The 24,606-nt window shown below is 39.5% G+C and overlaps 1 protein-coding gene across 4 annotated transcripts in view; it reads left to right on the top strand.

Moving 5' to 3' along the window:
* The window catches only part of LOC126468642 (protein ARV1), a 71,519-nt gene that overhangs the window by 24,198 nt on the left and 22,715 nt on the right, over positions 1–24,606 (top strand). For all 4 annotated transcript variants that reach the window (XM_050096567.1, XM_050096569.1, XM_050096566.1 and 1 more), the window contains exons 2-3: positions 7,172–7,276; positions 20,595–20,714. In XM_050096567.1, coding sequence (XP_049952524.1) covers positions 7,175–7,276; positions 20,595–20,714 — 222 coding nt within the window. In that variant the 5' untranslated portion in view covers positions 7,172–7,174. The remainder of the gene's footprint in view (positions 1–7,171; positions 7,277–20,594; positions 20,715–24,606) is intronic.

Raw genomic sequence — 24,606 nt, 5'->3', positions numbered from 1 at the left:
AACACCCACATTCCTTTCAGACCCCACGCACACCTATTACCATCTGGACCTATCCTGCTGCACTGTTCAGCTTGTCCATCGTCTCAAGTAGTCTCTTCTCTCTGACACATACTCGAGCAACCATTTGTGCAAGCAAATGGCAGCTTTCTAAGGCTGACTGGAGGCTTTACTCCTCCCTGGTGACCCTCAATGAACATCATTTCTGCAGTTGTGATGACCAGGTAGAATATTGTACAAACATTATCCTTACCGCCATCGAACGTGTGCTGCCTATGAGCGCACAACAGGGAAGGGTTTGGGACCTGAAGCAGCAGAAAGTCACTTTTGTTGTACTGTACTGCAAGTTCTGCGGTTAGGTTATAGTGTTCGTAGATAGTTACAGTCTGATGGTGGCCGTTTATGTGGCTAGACAGCTGGTTAGTTGTCATCCACAGATAGAACACTGAATAATAATTGCAACACAACTGTTTTATAGAATGGCTACTCTTGCATGTGGCTATGTCTTTTTAGGAGAGCAAATGCTTCTTAGTTGACTGAAGTCAGAGTGATGGACGTGTTTAGCTGGAATAAGCACAAATAAAATTAAGCTGTTATAAACGCAATGTTCAGATTAAGTTTCAAGAAGTAGGTTAACTTTTATTGATGCAGACCTTGAACTGTTTGAACTCTGAAGGTTATCCTTTATGAAATGTAAGGAGTATAATGAATGTGGAATGTATAAAACAGACATTGTAGTTGGATCATCAATAGGAGACTGACCATTGTGGTATTATTTGTTCTGATATGGACACCATTAAAAAAACAAATCCTATGTATGGTGAGTGAGGTTTAGCAATTAACGTTGTTATTCACATGGAACTAACAGTAATGGAAAAAGGTGTGTTCAAATAATTTTTGTATATTTAGCTTTGGGAGCCTTTGTGTCTGAATGATTATGCAGATTTTGCAGAGAGGTAGACAAGACTTTGCAGACTCACATATTGTAAAATCAGGAATGGAGTACCAATATGAATTAAGGTAGATTGCTACTCACTGCACAGAGGAGAGACTGAGCAGCAGAAGGGGCACAGTTTTTGTCCCTTTAGCACTTGGCACTCTGTTCGTCACTGTTGATGCCACACCCTTCTACACAAACTGCCCATGTCACACTACTTCAACATCCTTAAAGCTTAGAGCCTGGCTGCCACTAAACGCTATATTTAGCAATGTCCAAATGACTCCAGACCTGCAACCTGCCTACCTTTTACCCAAAATTTCCCTCCCTTGGTGAAATGTCTGGATCTTTTGGGAATGTGTTCTGCATTTTCAGTAGCCTGACATCAGAATAGTCTCTCCACTGTTTTTTGTATCTTTTTCCTTTCTTTCTTCCCCTTCTCCTATCCTTCCTCCACTTTGGTGTTTGAGTTTCCTCTTTTTCTTCTTCCTTCTTGTACGTTCTTGAAGGCTGGCCCACTCGTACCCCATGTTACAGGCCAGGACCAGGGAGCGGTGATTGCCTGAGCTGCTGCCTTCCCATACTCCCAATTGGTCTCTGTCAGATATTCTTTTTTCACATGTTTGATAGTGGTGCTTCTGTTGAAGATCAAAGCAGGCTATGAAGTTATCACAGTCCAAATGTACTTTCCGAACCTGATGAGCTGCTACTAGTGTTGTCATTAGAACCGCACTTGGATGTCCTGTTGATACCTGATCAGATGTCACCCGTCTTAGGGATGCTCACAAGGACGAATGCCCACCTCCTCCTCCCTGCTGTATCAATTGCAATTATGACCATGCAGCCTCCTCCTGAGATTCTCATGTTTCTCGATGTGCAGGTCATCCGGAAGACCCGGGTGAAGGAATAACTGCCTTACTGGTTCACTTGCAAGTTATTGGGTAGTCAGAAAACCTGCATTCTATCATCCGGCACTTACAGTATTATTCTTGCTACATCTCCCTCCACACACATGGCCACGCAGATATGACTTCAATTTCAGCACACCACGCGGCCAAGGCTGCGGTCCTCCAGCCTTGGACAGCTTCTTGTTGCGTCCCTTCGTCAGATTGTAGCAGGGTCATTTGTAGGCGCATTTTATCGCTGTGGCATGCCGATTGGGCTGCACTTACAGACAACAAGCTTCGGGCCTTGAAACCTCTTCCCGCGGCTTGGACGTCCTCCTCGCGCCCTTCTCGGCGGGAGGAGGTAGTTTTGGCCCGGTTACAAATTGGACACTGCCGGTTCAGCCATCGCCATCTGCTGATGGCTGCGCCGGTGCCGTTCTGTCCATGTGGGCAATTGCTGACGGTCCGCCACATTTTAACGTCCTGTCCGGATTTTAACACACTGCGTCTTGATCTTGGCCTGCCATGCACTCTAGATGCCATTTTAGTGGATGACCCACGAGCAGCTGCTCGCGTTCTTCATTTTATCAACTTGACAACCCTCTCTAAGGACATTTGATTATGCTGTTTTTTTTTTTTTTTTTTTTAATCCTATGCCTGTCAGTCTGTCTTTTATCGTGTTTTCCGTTTCGTTGCTGTTTTAAACTTGTGACTTGCGGTGCATTCCTAACATAGTCTGGGCGCTAATGACCGTTGAAGTTGTGCGCCACAAAAAAAAAAAAAAAAAAAAAAAATCAATTTCAGCACCACAGTTGCAAAATCACCGAGTGTCACGGTAGCATCCCCATCTCTTCCTCCAGCTGTGCAACAAGCCACCAAACTTTTGCCTCATGGGGCGAAACCGGCTATATAACAGGTAGGCTGGAAAGGACAGAAGGAATACTCAGACAAAGACTTCTTATGTCCCTCCAGCCAAGAAACATCTGAGTATTCCTCTGCCAACTGGAAAGGCTCCTAGAAATCAAACAAAGCCGAAATATCTTTTCCTTTGCCAAGTCAGAGATCCTCTTCGATAGTGGCGCCACATGATACTCTCACCCAGCTGACCTCCATGTTGCTGGTAAGCACAACCATTTTTCTGCCCTGGACTCCACAGAGTGACAGAAGCAGAGTGCTGGCACCTCTATAGACTTCAGGGACCAGAATCCTCCAGCCTCTGCACCCTGTTACAGTGAGTCTTCGAAGGTTGGCACTTTGCAGCCCCCAATGTGACACCTCTCGACTTTTTCCCCCTCCTATTTCCTCGTCATGACTGTCCTCCAATGGGACATTCATGACATTAGATCAAACAAAGAGGACTTATGGCTATTCTTGTAATTGCAATGTCCACTTGTTCTCTGCCTCCAGGAAACAAAATTGCATCATCCTCATGACTGTTTTGAGTTCTCACATTTCTTTCTGGTCTGCTTTGACCTTGCTCCCGAGGATGGCATTCCACCTCATGGGGTAGTCATGCTGCTCATCCAGGATGACATTCATAGTCAAACCGTCTTCCTGACTACCGGCTTCAAGCTATTGCAGTCTGCATTTTTCTTCCTCACTTCACATCTTCCCTTTGTACTATTTACATCCCTCCGTCATTCAGTGTCACCAGATCAGGCTTCCCCCAGCTTACTGGGCAACTCCCTCACACATTTCTGCTGCTTGGCGACTTTAATATGCACCACCCCTTTTGGGGCTCGCCCAGAACATGTCTGAGAGGTGCTCTCTTGGCTAACTTCGTCAATCAACTTAACTTCCTCTGCCTTAACACAGGAGCACCCACATTCCTTTGACCCCACGCACACCTATTCCCATTTGGACCTATCCTGCTGCACTGTTCAGCTTGTCCATCGTCTCAAGTGGTCTCTTCTCTCTGACACATATTCGAGCAACCATATCTTGTGTGCTATCCATTTGCACAAGCAAATGGCAGCTTTCTAAAGCCGACTGGAGGCTTTACTCCTCCCTGGTGATCCTCAATGAACATCATTTCCTTAGTTGCGATGACCAAGTAGAATATTGTACAAACATTATCCTTACTGCCATCGAATGTTCTGTTCCTCTCACTTCCTCTTTACCGCGCTGTGTGTCATTCCCTTCGTGGACTGAGGCATGCTGCAATGTGATTCACACCCAGGGACATGCTCCCTGCATTTTTAGCTGTCATATTCTTCAGGACGGCAAAAAAACTAGCTGGATTTCGTTTACTAGTTATTTTAACAGTTCCACTCCCTCTTCAGTCATGTGGGCCAACCTCTGATGTCTCTCTGGGACCAAGGTCCATTCCCTAATTTCTGGCCTGACCGTAGCAGATGATGGCGTAGTAGACCCTACTGCTATCTCCAACATCTTGGGCTGCTATTTTGCATCGATTTCAAGCTCCACCCTCTATCAGGCCTTCCTCCATCTGAAACGAGTGGAGGAGGCTCATACGATACCTTCTCTTTCCAGAATTTTGAATGTTACAATGCCACCTTTACTATGAGGGAGCGAGATGATGCTGTCACTTCATCCCGATCCTCTGCCCCTGGGCTGGATAACGTTCACATTCAGATATTGCAGAACCTATCTGTTGTGGGCAAGTACTTTCTCCTTCATAAGTACAATCACATCTGGGCAGAGGGCACATTTCCCAGATGCTGGTGTGAAGCCACTATCATACACAGACCTAAGCCTGGTAAGGACAAACACATTCCTTCTAGTTATCACCCCGTATCTCTCACCAGTTGTGTTTGGAAGGTGATGGAACATATGATTCATGCCCAGATGATATGGTGGCTAGGGTCTCACAATTTACTAACCACTGCATAGTGTTGATTTCGAGCATGCCATTCTGCAGTTGACCACCTCGTCTTTTTGTCAAGTCATGTCATGAATGATTTCCTGTGTAAAACCCAGACTGTGCCCTTGTTTTTTGATTTGGAGATGTTACAACACCTGCTGGAGGACTGGCATCCTCTGTACTCTATACACGTGGGCCATCTATTGCAGTTATCCACAGGCTTGTCTCATCATCACTCATAGAGCATTGCAATTTCGTATGGATACATAAACAAGTGTGTAAGTGATTTAAAGTTGCAAGTATCTGTGACAGGTAGTAAGGCCTCTAGAGAGCATTAGCATTTTTTGTGTTTACAGTCGTTACCAGGGTTTCATGTGATGCCTAGTGTCAGTGGAGAGTGTCATTTTGTTTCTCATTACAAACAAAAAGTTATTTATAAAGTGGAATTTTACATGCCCATTCAGCAGAGCTGTCCCAACTTAATCTGGGGTGATATTTGTTTAATTGATGTGTATTAACAGGGACAGTAAAAGACAAAGAATAACAGTACTCCAGCAGCGACAGCACTACCCTGGCCTGCACTGAGTACTACTACCATGTGGAAATACTGCTCCGTCACTGCTGGAATACTGGTTATTCTTCTTTTACTGTCCCTGTTAGTACATATTGATAAAACTAAAAACACATTAATTTGGGACCATTCTACCAACTGGAAACGTAAAACTCCAATTCAAAATTCATTATGTCTGTAATGGGAAACAAACTGACATTTTGTCAGTGCTGGGTGCCATATGAAGGAAATGTTGAGCAGGACTTGTTTGAGCCAACTCCAGCTACACATTGCAAAAATCAGATTGCTAATTTCTTCCAAAACACTGGAGAAAATGTACCTGATGATCCATGGGGGAGAGACGCAGTGTAAGTGGTGTGAACAGCGTCAGACATTGAGTGAGCGCAGAGGACACAGACATAACGAATATTTGTGTACGACTATATCAGCAGCATCTTACAGTGACTGAAAGGGGACTCTTTGTGGGTCTCTATTTGGCCGGCTATTCAAATCTTGCAGTATTCACATTTGTGGAACATTTAAATGTCACACTGGCCCGACGTTGGGCTGCATCAGAATGTGAAGGAAGGCATGCTTGTTGTCATGGTTCTGGTTGACCAAGTTTGACTTTCACAAGGGAGGATCCCTGTATTGTGTGCTAAGCACATTGTAACATCTTCATGTCTGCAGCTGGAGCTCAAGAACAAGGAATGATATTGCTGTCCCGTGCATAGGCTGCTATTAATACAACACAAATGGTTGTGTTTGGAGTGGTGCCATGACCAGTTAGCATGGACTGCTGATGAATGGTGTTGCACCGTGTTCGGCAATGAACCAGTTTTACACCACCTTGGATGACCGTCGTCAGTGAGTATGATGATGACGTGAGGAGAGGTCCTATTCTTCCGTTGTTTTGCAGAGGCACAGCAGTGTTACTTCTGGTGTTCTTGTGTGGAAAGCCATCGGTTATGACCTCAGCTCGAGGCTGGTAGTGCTTGAAAGAACTCTGACTGCAAATTGGTGTCAGACATCGTGTGTCCTTATGTGTTACCTCTCGTGTGACAGTATTATGATGCCATTTTTAACATAACAATGCTTGGACACACATGGCACATGTCTCTATGAATTCTTGATGTGATTGTGAGATACTCCTGTGGCCTGCAGGATCCCCTAAGCTGTCCCTGATAGAACATGTGTGGAACGAGGTCAGGTGTCAACCCGATCCCAGTGCCGGTATCCTGAATATCGTGGGCCATTTACAACAGCTATGGGACAGCTTGTCTTAGGAGAGGTTACAATGGCTTTGACACCCTTCCCACTTGCGTCGGTGCTTGCATCTAGGCCAGATGGGGTGGAACATCTTACTGATAAATGGGATGATACTGCCAATTTCCTTGTTAGTTTGACTCGATATTGTAATCACTGAAAACACATCCTGTACCTTCTCAACTTGTGAAACTTCATTTAGTTTCCTCCCCCCCCATCCTCCCCCCCCATCCTCCCCCCCCATCCTCCCCCCCATCCTCCCCCCCTCATCCTCCCCCCCCTCATCCTCCCCCCCTCATCCTCCCCCCCTCATCCTCCCCCCCCTCATCCTCCCCCCCCCCCCCTCATCCTCCCCCCCCCCCCCCCCTCACCTCTTCATCCTGTTCTGGCTGCTTCACTTTTTTGTTAGACAGTATAATTTACGAGTAAAGGTAATAATTTACTGAATAGTAGAATCATTGTGTTACTGACAGGCATATAAATAAGCTTGCTGAATAATTCCATGAGCTGTACTGTGTGTGTGTGTGTGTGTGTGTGTGTGTGTGTGTGTGTGTGTGTGTTCATTCCTCTGATACTGCATGCAAAAAATTAATTTTTATAAAATAATGATATTCTATTTACTGTGATGCATTTATCTCTTGTTGAATAGTTTCTCAAAGAAGTACAGCATATTTTTTAATCCAAGCAAAATTTACAAAATATGTTTCCAGCTGATGCAGAATGATAGGTGCCAGTATGAATGTATCCACTGTGGAAACCAAATACAGGACCTTTTCAAGAAGTACAGTGCTACTGTACTGAAGCTGACAGAATGTGTGAGTAACTAACTGATTAATGACATAATAATACTAATTAATTATTATATATATAATGTAAATATAATTATAATAATAAATGGTAATAATATTAATAATTATAACAATGATAACTATTTTCCTACATGAACATAAACAAGAAAAATTACTCACACCTTCATCTCACTATTGATAGAGACACAAAACATTTAGTGAAGGGGATTGACAAATGTATGAGGTTGAGTGAATGACATAGCGGAAGAAAATTTTAGAAGAGGAATGTATGTTTCCAGGACAGAATTATTGTAAAGCTCTTCACACTGGGTGGTATTGTAAGAGAAGAGTGTAAGAAATATTTGTCATGATCCCACTTATTGTATAGTTTGCTTGACTGCTTATGTATCAGGTTTTCAAACAGATCTTTTGTAAACAGACTTAGATACTTAAAGGGAATGGTCCTATAAGACATGTGAAAACCTGTGCTGAATTTTTTTACGCACGAAGAAGCCAATGAAAGAAATAGTCAAAATTTTAGCTGCTAAGATGCATTGCAAGTGTTAAAAAAAAGATGACGTGCCAAATTCGTAGCGCACTAGGCAGCGGTAGAAATGTTACACCTCTACTGGCGTTGTAACAACTGCACATGCACAACTAGGCGCGCGCGCGCCCACACACACACACACACACACACACACACACACACACACACACACACACACACACACAGAGAGAGAGAGAGAGAGAGAGAGAGAGAGAGAGAGAGAGAGAGAGAGAGGGGGGGGGGGGGGGGGGGGGGATGCGAGATCAGCGGTACATTTGTAAACAGGAAACACGACACAACCAGATCGTAATTTGTAAAGGACATTTCAGGTTACCGTTCGTTGATATTTTCTCTGACACTACAGTACACGGTTATTACTCTCTTCAATTAACCACTCAAGTAACATCTATTACAAATTATTGGTTGCTTTACATGATGTAAGAAATATGCGCCAAATCGAAACCCAAAACCATCTGAATGACAAACTGTCCGAAAGAGTTAGAACTGTTCGTGAGAGGCTATGCACCATTACCCATGGAGATCTATGAGACAGGGCCCTCCGAATTGCGTCTGACGTGAACATTGTTAATTTCCAGGCTTCGTCGACCTGGCTATGCAGGTTCAAGAAATCGTACAGAATAGGAAGTTGCAAAATTACCAGGTTTACATCATGTAAACGTGTAGAGCAGCTGCCAGTGATGGACAATGCTATAGAGAAATTCATAGCTGATGTAAAGATGAAACTTGCTGTTACCCCGCAACAGCTGTTTATAAAGCTGATCAGTCCGCTTCCAGGAAAGAACTTCATGCACACCACGCTTTATCATTTCGCGGTAAAAGAAAGATGGAGTCGGTTGCCCAATAAATGAATGCGATGACACATTCATATATGATAATACCAGTGATAAGTGTGAGTGTTTTACTGCGTCACACTACTAGGACCAAAAATAAAAAAATGGACTGTTTAGTTGCAAAAATCTTGTAATTGACATATCAAAATCTGGAAAAATGGGAAAGAATAATTTTCAACATTTCATTCGAAATGTATTCCTACCAGCTGCAGAAATTAATTTATTGCTTTTGTTGGATTCGTGGTCTCTCTTTTAGCATAGGATGACGAAAAATCTGTAGATGTAATGTGGATTCTGTCTGGAACTGCTAGTGCGATTCAACCTCTCAATAAATAATTTTTTCGACAGTGGAAAGCATTTTTCAGGAAATTATCAGACAACATAATTACCAATACCTCACTCTCATTTCAGGTTTATCAATGGAACAGTATTCTTAAGTTCCAGTCAGTGTGCATTACCAGATTTCTTCGCCACCATTTATGAATTTGATCAAGTATGCCTGGTATGCTGTGCAATATGCAGAACAATGGGCAGGACTATTTCTGACTCAATCCAGTTTTGGCTAAATAAAGCTAGTGGTTACTGCGAAGTGCCTGGCTGCATCAATTTCTCCTTTGACCGGTTTGCCTGGTGTAAGAAAATTGTTTGTTTTTGTCATTCAATAGACACTTCACATTTTTGTGATGACTGCGGGGAAAGAGCTGTTTCACTGATAGCCAAATGCACAACATTCAAACATTATTATAAGGAATGGCCTACAGGAATTGTTATAAAATGTAGTACTGCAAGACATATTTCATTTCAACAAATTACAAATTCTCATTGATGGAAGTCATTTGTGACATCAGACGCTGCCATGATTTTATTTTCTCTGCTAGCCACTTTTATCAGAATTTCTTGTGTAAGAATTTAACTGTCAATATGAAGTTATTCATAAAAAATGTTTGTGTAGTTTAAGCCAAGTTTTCACTGGAGCAGACAAACTAACAAACACGAACAAAAGAGAATTCTGTCTGGTGTACCCGGCAGGCCTCTTGCAGGTCTTTCAACTGGATGCCACTGCAGCTAATTACATGTCCCCAACCTTCTCCAGTTACCTAATTGGAAAATGAAGACCAGTAGTTTAATTTATTTATTTATTGTTCCGTGGGACCAAATTAAGGAGAAGTCTCCATGGTCATGGAACGAGTCAATACATGAAATTATAACATGATATTAGAAACAGATAAAATGAAATATAAAAAAAACATATTCAGGTGACAAGTTGTAAGTTTAAATAAAGAAAACCAACAATGTAACACTGGAATTTGCTTAATTTTTTAGCTCTTCCAGGAGCTCCTCGACAGAATAGGAGTGAGCCATGAGGAAACTCTTCAGTTTGGACTTAAAAGAGTTTGGGCTACTGCTAAGATTTTTGAGTTCTTGTGGTAGCTTATTGAAAATGGATGCAGCAGAATACTGCACTCCTTTCTGCACAAGTGTCAAGGAAGTGCATTCCACATGCAGATTGGATTTCTGCCTAGTATTAACTGAGCAAAAGCTGCTAACTCTTGGGAATAGGCTAATATTGCTAACAACAAACGACATTAAAGAAAATATATACTGTCAGGGCAATGTCAGAATTCCCAGACTATTGAATAGGGGTCGGCAAGACGTTCTCGAACTACATATAGCTCGAACAGCCCGTTTCTGAGCCAAAAATACCCTTTTTGAATCAGAAGAATTACCCCAAAAAATAATACCATACGGCATAAACGTATGAAAATATGCGAAGTAGACTACTTTTCGTGTTGAAGTGTCACTTATTTCAGATACTGTTCTAATGGTAAATAAAGCAGCATTTAGTTTTTGAACAAGATCCTGGACATGGGTTTTCCACAACAGCTTACTATCTATCCGAACGTCTAGGAACTTGAACTGTTCCGTCTCGCTTATAATGTGCCCATTCTGTCTAATCAAAATATCGGTTCTTGTTGAATTGTGAGTTAGAAATTGTAAAAACTGAGTCTTACTGTGATTTAGCATCAAATTATTTTCCGCATGCCACGAACTTATTTCATGAACTACATTATTTGATACTGTATCAATATTATACACAACATCCTTCACTACCAAGCTGGTGTCATCAGCAAACAGAAATATATTTGAATCACCTGTAATACTAGAAGGCATATCATTTATATAAATAAGAAACAGCAGTGGCCCCAGCACCGACCCTTGGGGATCGCCCCACTTAACAGTGCCCCATTGGGACTGAACATCACTACCACTCTCAATATTGTAGAGAATTACCTTCTGCTTTCTGTTCTTAAAGTAAGAGGCGAACCAATTGTAAGCTACTCCCCTTACTCCATAATGGTCCAACTTCTGCAGTAATATTTTGTGGTCAACACAGTCAAAAGCCTTCGTTAAATCAAAGTAAACACCTAGCGTTCGCAACCATTTATTTAATCCGTCCAAAACCTCACAGAGAAAAGAGAATATAGCATTTTCAGTTGTTGTTAAACCATTTGTAAAACCAAACTGAACATTTGACAGCAAATTATGTGATTTTAAATGCTCCAGTAACCTTGTATATACAACCTTCTCGATAACTTTAGCAAACACCGATGGCACAGAAATAGGTCTAAAATTGTCAACATTATCAATATCTCCCTTTTTATAAAGTAGCTTCACTACCGAGTACTTTAATCAGTCAGGAAACCGACCACTCCTAAAGGAAAAATTACAGATATGGCTAAGTACTGGGCTAACATACGTAGAACAATACTTCAGTATTCTGCTAAATACCCCGTCATATCCATGAGAGTTCTTGGTCTTTAGTTATTTAATTATTAACTCAATCTACCTCTTGTCAGTATCATGGAGAAGCATTTCAGGCTCGGAACACTTTTTTCTAAGAGCGCTATATGATTCCCTGTTGGGACTAGATTTCTATTTAGTTCACCTGCTATATTCAGAAAGTGATTATTAAATACTGTACATATATGCGACTTATCAGTAACACGGACATTCCCACTACGCACTGATTCTATATCCTCAATCTGTCTCTGCAGACCAGCCACTTCCTTTACGACTGACCATATGGTTTTAATTTTATCCTGAGACTTAGCTATTCTGTCTGCATACCACATACTTTTTGCCTTCCTAATAAAATTTTTAAGCACCTTTTTGTAATGGGCTGCTGCATTTAGATTTTGACTGTTTCTAACGTTTTGATATAATTGCCACTTCGTTCTACAAGATATTCTTATCCCTCTAGTCAGCCACCCAGGCTGCCTGTTTGTGCTAGTACCCTGTTTTGAACCTCCAAAGAGCACGAAGAAAGTCTTGAGAAAAGCATTATATTTATCGTCTACTGTATCAGCGCTATAAACATCTTGCCACTCTTGTTCCTTGATAAGGTTTACAAAGGTCTCTACAGCAACTGGATCAGCTTTCCTAAACAGCTGATGACTATATTTAACACGTGTTGCAGCACAAAAATCTTTTAGAGTTAAAATTTGTGCATCATGATCTGAAAGGCCATTCACCTTTTTGCTAACAGAATGCCCTTCTAGTAATGAGGAATGAACAAAAATGTTGTCTATGGTTGTTCTACTGTTCCCTTGCACTCTCGTTGGAAAGAATACGGTTTGCGTAAGATTATATGAAGTAAGGTGGTCTACCAGCATCCTCTTCCTTGCACAATCACTTATACAATTAATATTGAAGTCACCACATATAACTAACTTTTTGTATATCCTGTAAAGTGAATCAAGAACCTCCTCTAGCTTTAGCAAAAATGTTGTGAAATCGAAGTCTGGGGTTCTATAAATAACAACAGTTAGAAGTTTAGCTCCATTAAATTTAACCACACCTGCACAACATTCAAACACTTTTTCGGTGCAGTACTTCGAAACATCAATTGACTCAAATGGGATGCCGTTTTTCACATACATGGCTACTCCCCCACACCGCAAAGAGCTCCTCGAAAAGCTGCCAGCCAACCTGTATCCTGGTAAAGGAAGCCTCTGAATTATCTCCTTATTTAAGAAGTGTTCAGATATACCAATAATTTCTGAGTCAACATCTATGAGCAGTTCACTAACTTTATCTCTAATACCTTGTATATTTTGATGAAATATACTAATTCCCTCATTACTCGGATACCTAAGCTTTGTCAAAAGTGGTTCCTTTGTTAGAGAGACTTCCCTATCAGCTGACTTCAGTCTAAAAAAGGTGCAGCTCTAACACCCAATACTGCAGGAATTTTCCCATGAGTGATCCCACCAACCCCACCTATGATGTCACCTATAAGCTTTGCTAACCTCCCCTTCCCATACCTGTTGAGGTGCAGGCCATGTCTAGTGAAACCCGTCCTGCTGATAGACTCCACTGACACCAGTGAAATGTGACCCATGCTTTCTGTCATCAGCGCACCCCCAAGTCTCATGTTATTACGCCTGACGGCTGTATTAAGATGAGGCCGATCTTGGTGCTGAAACAGTTCCACGAAATGCATATTTGTGTTGCCAGTCTGAGTGGCTATCTTTTCCAGGTCACCATCTATGTCATACTCCCCATCCCTATCAATACTATTACCAGCCCCACCCACAATCACTACCTGATCCTCTTTAGTAAAATCCCTACATAACCCCCCTATGTTAAGTCACCTGAGCCAATCCTGCATTAGGCTTCACAATGCTGGTGACCTGGTACTCACTCCCCAGCACTTCCTGCAACTGCTGGCCTACACATCTGCCATGAGAACTACCTAACAGCAAAACCTTCTTCTTCCTCTTCGACTTTGCAACTGTTCTAGCCACCGTAACTATTGAGGTCTGCTGCATACTTCCTACATCTACAGCTACTAGAGATTCCTCTCCACTAGACTCTAACAGTTGGTCATATCTATTGTAAACACCAATAGTAAAACTATCTGAAAATCTTCTTCTCCTAGCAGATCTCTTGCCAACAGCCAGCTCCCGTTCCCCAACCCCCTTCTCCCTCCTCATCCTATCTAGCTCCTCCTGTGCATTTTTCAGCTGCACCTGAAGGGCACAGATCTTACACTCCTGCTCCTGTATCAACTTACTCTTGCTACATAACCTGCAGTTCCAGGAGAGGATCTCACCAGAACGCCCACTGGCTTCCCCACTGCATTCCCTCCAGTGAAAATACTTCGAACAAGTCTCACACCACAATCCACTACTCACGAACCTACGGCAAAGCCCACACTTCTCACTCGTGATAAAATTTTACTTTTTCTAAGTTCCGCTACTACAATAAGATGATGTTAAAAACCTGACTACAATAATCACAAACTTACTCTACAAGGGAAGTAACTACTATTATTAACAGTATTAATCAACAACAAATGTGAATGTATCAAAATACTAATACAGAAAGAGAATCAAACGTCTAATGACACAGTAACGAAGCTGAAAACAGTTCCCAAAAGGTTCTTCTGAAATTATTTCACCAGAAAACACAAAAAACACCGGTTGAAGACTACTAAAGTTCCTAAATAAACCACTATACACAAACCATTAATTAGTACTTAGCTTTCGACGCGCCGCGACAGCTGCAACTGGTCAGCACGGAATGTAAACACAGGTAAGAGGTTACGTTGCTCAATATGAAACTCTCATAAATATCAGGTCACAACACAAGAAAGGCAGAGGTGAATGAAGAAACCACTAATAAGTCACTTATATAGCAAATATTATCACAAAAACTGTTAAAATATGTATCTGAAACCTAAAAAAATATATAAAAACTTAGAGAGCCATCTCACACCAGTCACTCGCTTATGACTTCACACCAAAGAAGTGTGGAAGAACCACATGTCTTTCGTGGCCTCTCCAACATCTGTGAGAAGTGATTGGTGGAAAAGTTGTGGTCTGAACAGGATTTGATCCCACGCTCTCTGGATCGTGAAGCTACCATTTTGCCACTACACATTACACACATAGTGGAAACGCTAGCTATGTCACCTCTTGAGATGATGCTCCACGTCGGTAGTTAGTGTTCTGTTCATAAATTTACCCTCATAGGTAATGAGAAGCTGAGGAAAAATGGCAGCCAGCATACAAGGAAAATTTTGGACCAGTGAGAGATAGAGATGCAGTTCCATGTAAAGTATACAATCTCCACGCATGTCATGCTTCCGTACAAATTGAGACACTTAAATTCTTTCTTCCCTGTCCCATTTCGCATACTCCATCGAGAACAGTGCACGCACCATGTGAAATAATCCTCACTCAATAGCAAAGTTTCACATTGTGGCTCTAACAAGATATAGTTGTATCCTGTATGCCGAATATTAGCTCCAAAAACTAACAACATGGTGTTCATAGGTAATGTTCGCTACCACATGCCCTCTCCCATTCCTCTGGTATAAATGGTTCTACCCGTACACAAGTTAATGGTAGTGAATTTTCTGCAGATGCTCATTCGCATGTGTTTGCTTCCATTCGCTCCGTTGTATACCAGGCTTTAGGTGCTTAAAATTGTTGTCTTTGAACTCCGGATAATTCCACTACACAATGCTGCGCGAGTGATTCGCTGAGTCACACGCTAGGCGTTTAGGGGTGTACATCCCGCTGTTATAAGCTGTTCTTTGTGAGGCAAAAATGTGTAACTTCCACATTTTTTACAAAATACTTGCAGTGCCTCTTAGCAGCTAAAATTTTGGTCGTGTATTTCTTTCGTTGTCTTCTTCCTGTGTAAAAAATTTCAGGGTAGGCATCGATGTGTCTTATTGGACCATTCCCTTGTTGGTGCGAATCTACACAAACAGGGGAAACAAATTAAGTAGATAGCTGCAGACTAATATCATTGTTAAATGTATTTTGACAATTTTTTTTAAAGATAATTTGCAACATAGTGGCATTTCGGCCGTTAACCATTTGACATCCACAGATTTCTCCATGTTACTGTGGGGTTCAGCTGCATGCATTGTCATTTACACAGTTTTCATTAGGACATCAGCTTCATATTTTCTTAAGGCTAGAAATTCAATAAGTAACTTCCTTGTCTTGCCCATCTTCATTTCATTGTCATTACAGTAACAATTACACCTTCCACTGTAGTTTGCTCTACCTACCTACGTACCCACCGCGCATGTGCACACGCGCATACACACACACACACACACACACACACACACACACACGTGAAGTCTGTACCAAGAGGCCTCCGTGATATCACATGGCAAGTTATTTGTGTGAACACCAGTACCATAACTTACACTGCCGCTGGATGATAAGCCATTTACCTGCACAGTGCTGTTTGTATCAAACTTCTCAGCCTTGCAACTGATCTTGAAAGTATTACTTCTTCGTTGTTTAAATTTGGTGGATACCATCCAAGATCCTCAATGTGATGTGCGTTGAGGCTTATTGACATAATCTACATGCACTTACTACATTGTCTAAGATACTTAAAGCAGAAGGCACACAGCTCATTCAGTAGGGAGACCAGATACTTTTGTGCACATGCTGTAGATTAATTATGGATTCAAAACTGTCTATGGAAATAAAATTTTCATTCTCCTTTTTCCACTACCACATGCCATTTGTTGGAACCCCATTACAAGAATTAATCTCAGCTTCACACTCACAACAATCACTTTCTACAATTAATGTCACATTCAAGTTTAGAACCACTACTATGCTCTGTACTTGGTTCTGTAGATGCATTGTTCTTTTCCAAAGTATGCATTCAGGCAGTTCATTCTCATTGGTGCCAGAATTTGAAGTAAACACAAAATACAAGTAAAATGAGAACCTATGCTATTGCGGAAAGTTTGGTCACAGAGCACTGAAGAGGTATCACTCATTCCTTTACCAATTTTGAGTGAGTGAGGATTTTATTTTAAAGGTAAAAACTTCAGCCTGTTCTATTGATATTAACATGTCTGCTGACATTTTTTCTTCTTAATGTAAAAGATTCCCCTCATGGTTGTATCCATCTAACTCAGTTTTAGCAATTTTGGAAAGAATAGATTGCTACTCACCTTGAAGATGATCTGTTGAGTGGCAGATAAGCACAACACAAAGACTAGTACACATTGAACTTTTGGCCAAAGCTCTCCTCAGGAAAGAAAAAAATGCAAGCAAGCACACCTCTTACACACCCAGGACTGCTATCTCTGACTACTCAGGCCAGATTTGGTGAGTAGCAATCTCTCTTTTCCATAATTTTTAATATTCCAACCCAGACTTTCCATTGTTTGAATCAATTTTGTCATCTCTGATGACACTGACCCATATTTTTTGGTACTTTCATGGAGATCTCATTGGCATAATTCTTCTTCTTCTTCTTCTTCTTCTTCTTCTTCTCCTTCTTCTTCTGTGGCTGTTACTCCCACAAAAATTTCCTCATATAGGTATTTTTTTTGTCACTCAGTGATTCTTCAGAGTTACGTCTAAGTAAGATTGTAAGAAACATTGGTAATTTAATCAGCTTTTGGCTGTTTCTTTTCCTTATTCCAGAATCTTGGGAATGCATTTCTGAACTGCTTGAAAAAATGTTATCAGAAACACATTGCCAAATGACTTGAACAATTAATACTAACATATATGAAAATAAGTATCTACCAGAATCCTGTTTCACAATGTGTTAAGTTGCTTCTTTCTTATTCAAATAATGTATTTTCCATAACAGTTATTTCTCAATGACCTCTACTGAGGCATTCTGTGTACACTGTTCAACCAACTCAACAATTTCAGAAATTCGTATTTACAGCTCTATGTCTATCCTGTACTTCTTGATTCTTACCATGTAGTTTCATTATTTCTCTTTTTCTTGCTGTTACAATTTTCTCACAAATTGTTTGTCGCAGAATTGTGCGTATGCAACATTCTTCACACTTTTACAACTTTACATTCTTCCTCCATCTCATCCTCAAATTATTGGATTTTGTATAGTGTTTCCATATCTCACTTGGTAATAACATTTGAATCATAAATAATATTATGGAATTTTTGTGTCTGGTCCTGTATCTTCCATTTCAGTTCATAAAAATCCTCTAGCCTCATCTAAACTTTGTTCATATGCTAAATTGTATATCACTGTGATTTGTATAGTTTGTCTTTAAATTCTTGCACACATGGCATCGAGAATTGGAATATGTGTGTGTGTGTGTGTGTGTGTGTGTGTGTGTGTGTGTGTTTGGCTTCATGTCTGTTGTGAGTCAGATAACACATTCAGTATGTTGCATTATTCCTATATGGTTTTCTACCGCTAACCCTGCCTAAATTATTTTGTTTTTACTATTTTGACAGAAACTTAAAATCCTGAATATACATAGACAAATTAAGAGCAGACTTTTGGGGAAAAAAAATCTCGCTTATATCAATTTCATCATCAATATTTGTGTGTTCTGCAACTACCTAGAGTGTGTACAGTCCTGCATTTGTGGCCTGGCTGTCATGTTTTGTTTGATGTGGTTTCTACTAGTCTTCTTTACTGGTGCAGATTTAGATAGTTGGCAACAAATTGTGTGCTTTCAGTGTGTTCTGTATTGTTGTTTAGGCAGTGCTTTCCTAAAAAGGATGGCTATAGTGATCCTGAGTTTGGCATTGAATTTAGCTGCTCAGAAACTGAAGAACAACAGTAAGGACTGAAAGTTATGGCAATTTGTCAATTGACTGACAAGTGCTTGCCAGAGATAATTTTGTCCACTGTGCTTCATCCAGCTTTTCCAAGATTTCTGTTGCAGGAAACCATTGAGAAATACATGGTTCAACTTCATAGAACCCAGAAACTTAAGAGGCTTCAAGCTTCGGGATATTTCTCTCAAAGTCTAGTTTACGAGTATACTTAGGAATTTATTAATGGTGATCTTTAAAAATTTATAGGTCATTACTTCAAGCTTCAAAAGCTATATTTCTATGTCTGTATGTAATGTCATTCAGTACAGGTTGTTTTTCATTAATAAAAAATATTTTTCAAACTTAATTTGGAAATAAAAATGCAGTGTGTTAAGATGTTAAATTTTCTAGCCTACCTACCCGATTAATGGGCATAAATTTCCACACTCAGATCCAGACCCGTACAATGCCATTTTTGTTTCTTCTGACAATATCCTCCTGAGTAGTCACCACCTAGACTCCCAAAAGGGAGGCCATTTCACCTCCGCAATATTTTACTCAAGAGGATACCATCGTCATCCATATTAAGCAGTTGCATGCCCTTGGGAAAAATAACAGCTATAGTTTCCTGTTGCTTTCAGCTGATCGCAGTACCAGCATAGCAAGGCTTTGTTGTCTTATGTTACAGGATCAAATCTCTATCATCCAGAATATTGTCCCTGCAACTACTGATAAGGCCACTTTTCTTCAGGAACCAAAAGTTAGTCTGGCCCCTCCACAGGCTGCAGTCACAGTGGCATCCGTATCGGTGGAATCTGACGACGACCAAATCAGTACACCGATATGTGTGCAGTCACACTATAGCCGATCTCAACATCCGAATAAACAGACAACAATCAGTGAAATAAAAATTGGTTTGTTTTCTTTGGTCAGATTGACAGACATTCTCACACACAAAATGTTGAATGTGAGAAGCTGATAAATTTAGTCCAAGAAAGAGTTATTTCATGGCATTCTGATGATGAAAATATCATAATCAGAATATACGAGGTTTGGAACTATTTATTGACAACCGATACAAAAGAGTTACATGTTTGCACCTGTTACTTTCTTTCAAAATTAGTCTCCAGCATTGTCTAGAACCCGTTGCCAGTGATGTGGAAGACGTAGTATACCGTTAATAGAACTTGTTCTGTTGATGGTGCAAATGAAGCGGTCTAAAGTTATGGTGATTCTCGTGTAGCACTGTGATGGTCTTATTGTAACACATTACGTTCCTTCACAGCATACTGTCAGTCCACAGTATTACTGTCTTTTTTTTTTGGAACATCACCTGCGACCACCTTTTCGAAAGAAGTGGAGACACTTTCTGCGCAACCCACCCATCATTTTGCACGACAATGTGCAGGTGCATATGGCGCAAGCTGTGGCTGCTCTCTTCGATCAATAGGACTGGGAAGTACTGCACCACGCAGCATATTCTCCAGACGTGAGTCCTAGTTTACTCTATGGACTAAAACCACAGGTTTATTGGAAATTACAAGTAGGCAAAATCTTTATTGGAAACTTTATGTGGGGATTATAACCTCAAAAAAAATTTGTTAGAGTGAGAGGAGTGGCATATCTTAGGCTTATAGTTTCTGTAGTGGGTCTTTTTTGAGTTGTATGTTGGCATTAGGTGTCTACAAATAATTATTACTGCTTACTGGGATTTTTGTGCCAGTAGTGTGATGATTCTGTTATATGAAGTGTTTTGCAAATGTGGTGTATAGTATGTATTTGCACTTTTCATTGCCTTAGGTGTTCAGAGTGTCTTATGCTAAATTTTATGATTATCTTTCACAAGTATGCTGAATGACAGTAATTGAAGGTTAATTGACATACGCCTGCACAGCTTTAAATAAATACAGTGAAACAGTGGGTTTTTGTAATCTTGCTTTTAGGGTCACCACGAATCATGCCAAGTATGTAACAAAATGTTTCTCCCGTCTTCTTATATATTCCTTGAACTTGTATGGTTATTTCAATAGCTGAAGGAGATATGCTACATAGATAAAACAGATTCTAACTGAACCTAGCCTCCTTCACCCTGCAAAAAACTGATGAGGGGGATCGGACACACTGTGACCAAGCTGTCAGCTGACGGTACCAGGCAACCTATGGTGATGGCGTCTAACAACTTGTTGGTGCATCTGTGAATGCAGCCTTACAGTACAGTTATCTGTATCATTGTGGCGTGGAACCAACCCCACCATGGAATGATCCATGGTTCATGGGTAGCCATGAAAAACAGGAGAAATGAGTTAAACTTAGTTTCAAGATATGTGGTTTACTTATTATTTTAACATAGTCTATCTTTATTCCAGCAAAATTGCAAGAACATTGCTGACAAGTATATTGAATATGACCCTGTAATTGTTATGATTGACCTGGTTCTGCTGAATGAGCAAGCTTACCGACACATCTTGTGGAATACTGGCTTTGAGGTACTTATATTTATACTATTTCACATATTCTTTTTGACTGTAACTTGTCACTGTATTTAATATAACAAATATAATTGCAGACTATTGATAGCCAAGACAGTGAAGTAGTATGATGAAGATAGAGAAAAATATTTATAATAGTATGGCAGAAGTGAAATTGAGATTTATGTATTAATATATTTAAAGAGAATTAATGTCACGTTATTCACAAACCTTCGCATTGCATACTGCATTACCACACACATCTCTTAATGTTTAAACGTTTCCAACCGATCTAAAACAAAAATATTAATAAAACTCTGCCAGGGCTCTCTCTCTCTCTCTCTCTCTCTCTCTCTCTCTCTCTCTCTCTCTCTCGCACACACACACTAGGGTAAAACTTGAACATGTGCAGTTTTATTTTTAACAGTGAAACAGATTCAGTGGCGTGATGTTAACTATAATCCATATTTATCCAGATTTTCTTTATATGCTGTTTGAAGATTGAGAGTATGGAGACAAGCTCAAATCTGAACTTTGTTTCATGAAATCTAGGAAATGACTGAAGTTGTGATGTGGTTTTATTATACTCTCACCTGGTTCACACTGATACAACAATTATTGTATATCTGAAGCTCGGAGAGAGGAGAAGTAACAGTTTTGTTGCAAAGACCTCACCATAAATCAGTTTTTCTTTACATAATTACATAGATTGAAAGGAATGGGAAGAAACCCTAATAAAGGGTACAAAGGGATGTACCCTATGGCATTACACTTCATGATGGGTTGCAAAGTATAAATATCGATGTAGAGATAAGTCAGGGTCTTCAATCATCCAGTATTTAATCAAAATTTTTCTGGTGTTTTAAAAATGTTTATCCTCTATATCTTGTTCTTAGATGTTTCTCCTGCATTGTAAACAGCATCCAAATAATACAGTTTTTCCCAATAATAATACAATTTTAATTTATGCAGTAAAAAATCTAATGCTGATGTCCCCCTTGTTTAAATTATCATTTCATTCCACATGAATTCTTCTACCAAATAGCCCCATTCCTCCCACAGAATAGGCTGTAGATTTATTTTTAGAATCTGTGGGTTGACATTAAATAAGTTAATTTTTGCCCGTTAATTTATTATGTATTTTCATATCCATACACTGTCTTGTGTTGTATGATTCTCCTCAAATAATTTTTGTGCACTATGTAGGAACATTATAATTTCATAAATGTATGTGAGAAAACCACGAGGATTTATATTTTTTGAAGTAATGGCGCACAACATTCTTTTTTCTGTACAATACACATTTATCTGACATTTCTTCTGCAGTTTCAGTAATCAAGATGTGCCATTTGAACTTCCCCAGAAAATAATACCATTCCTAATGCCAGATTCAGACTAACTGTGGTATGCTACTTTTTGTGTTCTCATATCAGTAGAATTTTCTAGTAGTTGCATTGCAAATGCAGATAGTCCAAAGAATTTGATCATGTCAACTTCTCTCATAAGTTGATTGTTACATTGTATTTCAAGCTCCACACTTTTGGAATATTTGATTTTCATAATATTTAATTTCAAACAGTTTCAGTGGAACCTGTTTCCTAGTGTATCACGTGTAATCACACTAGAGTTTGAAATTTGTTTCTTTATCATCTTCGATCAAAACAGGAGTACCCTCTGCAGACACTACTAGTGGGGAATTTATATTTGAGTAAATTATTTACACAGAGCAGGAACACAATTGATCCTAAAATGGAGCCGTGGGACACTTTCATTGATACTGTGACAAAGGCTTCTGTAAGACAGCGGAGACATACAACTTTACACTCCTCTGATCTAATATTTTGCTTATCTTTTCACCCCTAAAACTATTCACTGCATCTAGAGTCTTTTCTCCTTGTTGGTATCTAAATTGGTTACTTGCAATCCTGTAATATAATTTTTTTTACACTAAAATTTAGTGTGAATTGTTGCAACATTCTCTGACACTTGTGACACAACTGGAAGAATAGAAATAGAGTGATAGATTTTGAAGTCTTCCCTGAACTCATTCTTGAAACGAGATCTGACCACCTTGGTGTACTTAAACACTTCAGGAAAGCATCCCTGTTCAGAATGTTGGTTGATTGAGTTAGTGGAGTTGCCATTATGTGATACACTGCTTTAATTACTTTAGTGGATATCCCTTCCCACCAAACAGAGTTTTTGTTTTGTTGTGATAATATAACATTTTCCACATTTTTTATATCCATCCTCAGCTTTTTGGTGAAGTCCAAAGGGATTTACTTTAACATCTGTCATAGCCACATTTATAAAGAGTTCATTTAAACTTTTTGATGTTTGAGCTGGGTTAACAATAAGGCTATCATCGCCTTTCATGACTAATCACTCTAATTTGACAATGGACTACATTGCCTTTGTCTTACTTTTGTGTTGTAAAATGCAATTTTTTACCATTTGTTTAGCTCCCGTCACAGATTATTATTATTATTATTATTATTATTATTATTATTATTATTATTATTTAGATATAGCTTGATAATGTCAAACATACTCAGTACAATGCCTATTTTTATTATACTTCTTCCTGTCACTAGAAATTTTTGTACTTTGCGTTTGGCTCTAAGTGAAAAGGTTTCATTGAAGATTTTGAAGTACCTACTTAAAAATTTGTCGAAGTTACTATTTGAAATACAGCTGTCAAAAGGCCGTTCACACTCATGTAATTTATCAACCAAACAGGGTTGTATTTCTTTTATTGAAGTGTCTTTTGGCACAGTTTTGTTACATGAAATTTCTCTGTCAATTGTTGGTAGTTCAATAAATAATGCAGAGTGGTCAGAGATTCCTAAATTTAAGAAAAGCTTGTAAAAATCTTCAAACACATAATTTGTAAAAATTTTGTCAATACAGGTCACATTTGCTCTAGTTGTTTGTGTAAAGTTTACTTTGAAGCCAAAGTTTTTATAGTCGATGAATCTGTATGAATCATTGCTTCCAACTGTAATATTAATATTGAAGTAGGCAGTTGATCTTTTCCTGTTTTCTTTATAAAAAATTTCAGGCACGCCGTGAAATTTTACCAGAAAAGCTTCAATTATAAACTTCTCTGGTAATCTGTAAATAGAGATTACTAACACTATATGTAGGTCCCTTAACACAGCATCTCTGTTACACACTCTTCATTCAAAGAATGAAAATTGTTTCTTAGTTTATATTTATATCAGAGTGGATAAGTATGCATGCAACTTCTTTGAGAATTTTAATAATTTCATCTGTAAGCCATTGCTCATTGAGACAAGTAACTTTGATATTTTTACATTCAGAAAGAATAATTTCTAATAAATCAATTTGACTTTTGTATGTAAAGACATCAGTTAGACCATTAATATTTCAGCCTATAATATAGGAACATTCTTTCTTTTCTATAGTTTCCAGTGTTCTACATCTACATCGATACTCTGCAAATCACACTTAAGTGCCTAGCTTCACAATAATTCTCTATTATTTCACTCTCAAATGGTGCATGGAAAAAACGAACACTTATATCTTTTTGTGCAAGCTCTGATTTCCCTTATTTTATTATGATAATTGTTTCTCCCTAAGTATGTTGGCATCAACAAAATATTTTCGAATTTGTAGGAGAAAGCTGGTGATTGAAATTTTGGGAGAAGGTCCCGCCACAGCAAGAAACACCTTTGTTTTAATGATTTTCATCCCAAATCCTGTTTCATGTCCCTGACACGCTCTCTCTCCCTTGTTTCTCAATAATACAAAATGTACTATTCTTCTTTGAATTAACCGATGTACTCTGTTGATCCTATATGGTAAGGATCCCACATCGCGCAGCAGTATCCCTAAAAGAGGATGGACAAGTGTAGTGCGGGCAGTCTCTTTAGATCTGTTGCATCTG

Source organism: Schistocerca serialis, chromosome 1, assembly GCF_023864345.2.
Source record: "Schistocerca serialis cubense isolate TAMUIC-IGC-003099 chromosome 1, iqSchSeri2.2, whole genome shotgun sequence".
In the NCBI taxonomy this organism is placed as follows: Eukaryota; Metazoa; Arthropoda; class Insecta; order Orthoptera; family Acrididae; genus Schistocerca; species Schistocerca serialis.
This window is presented reverse-complemented; position numbering and strand designations above follow the sequence as displayed.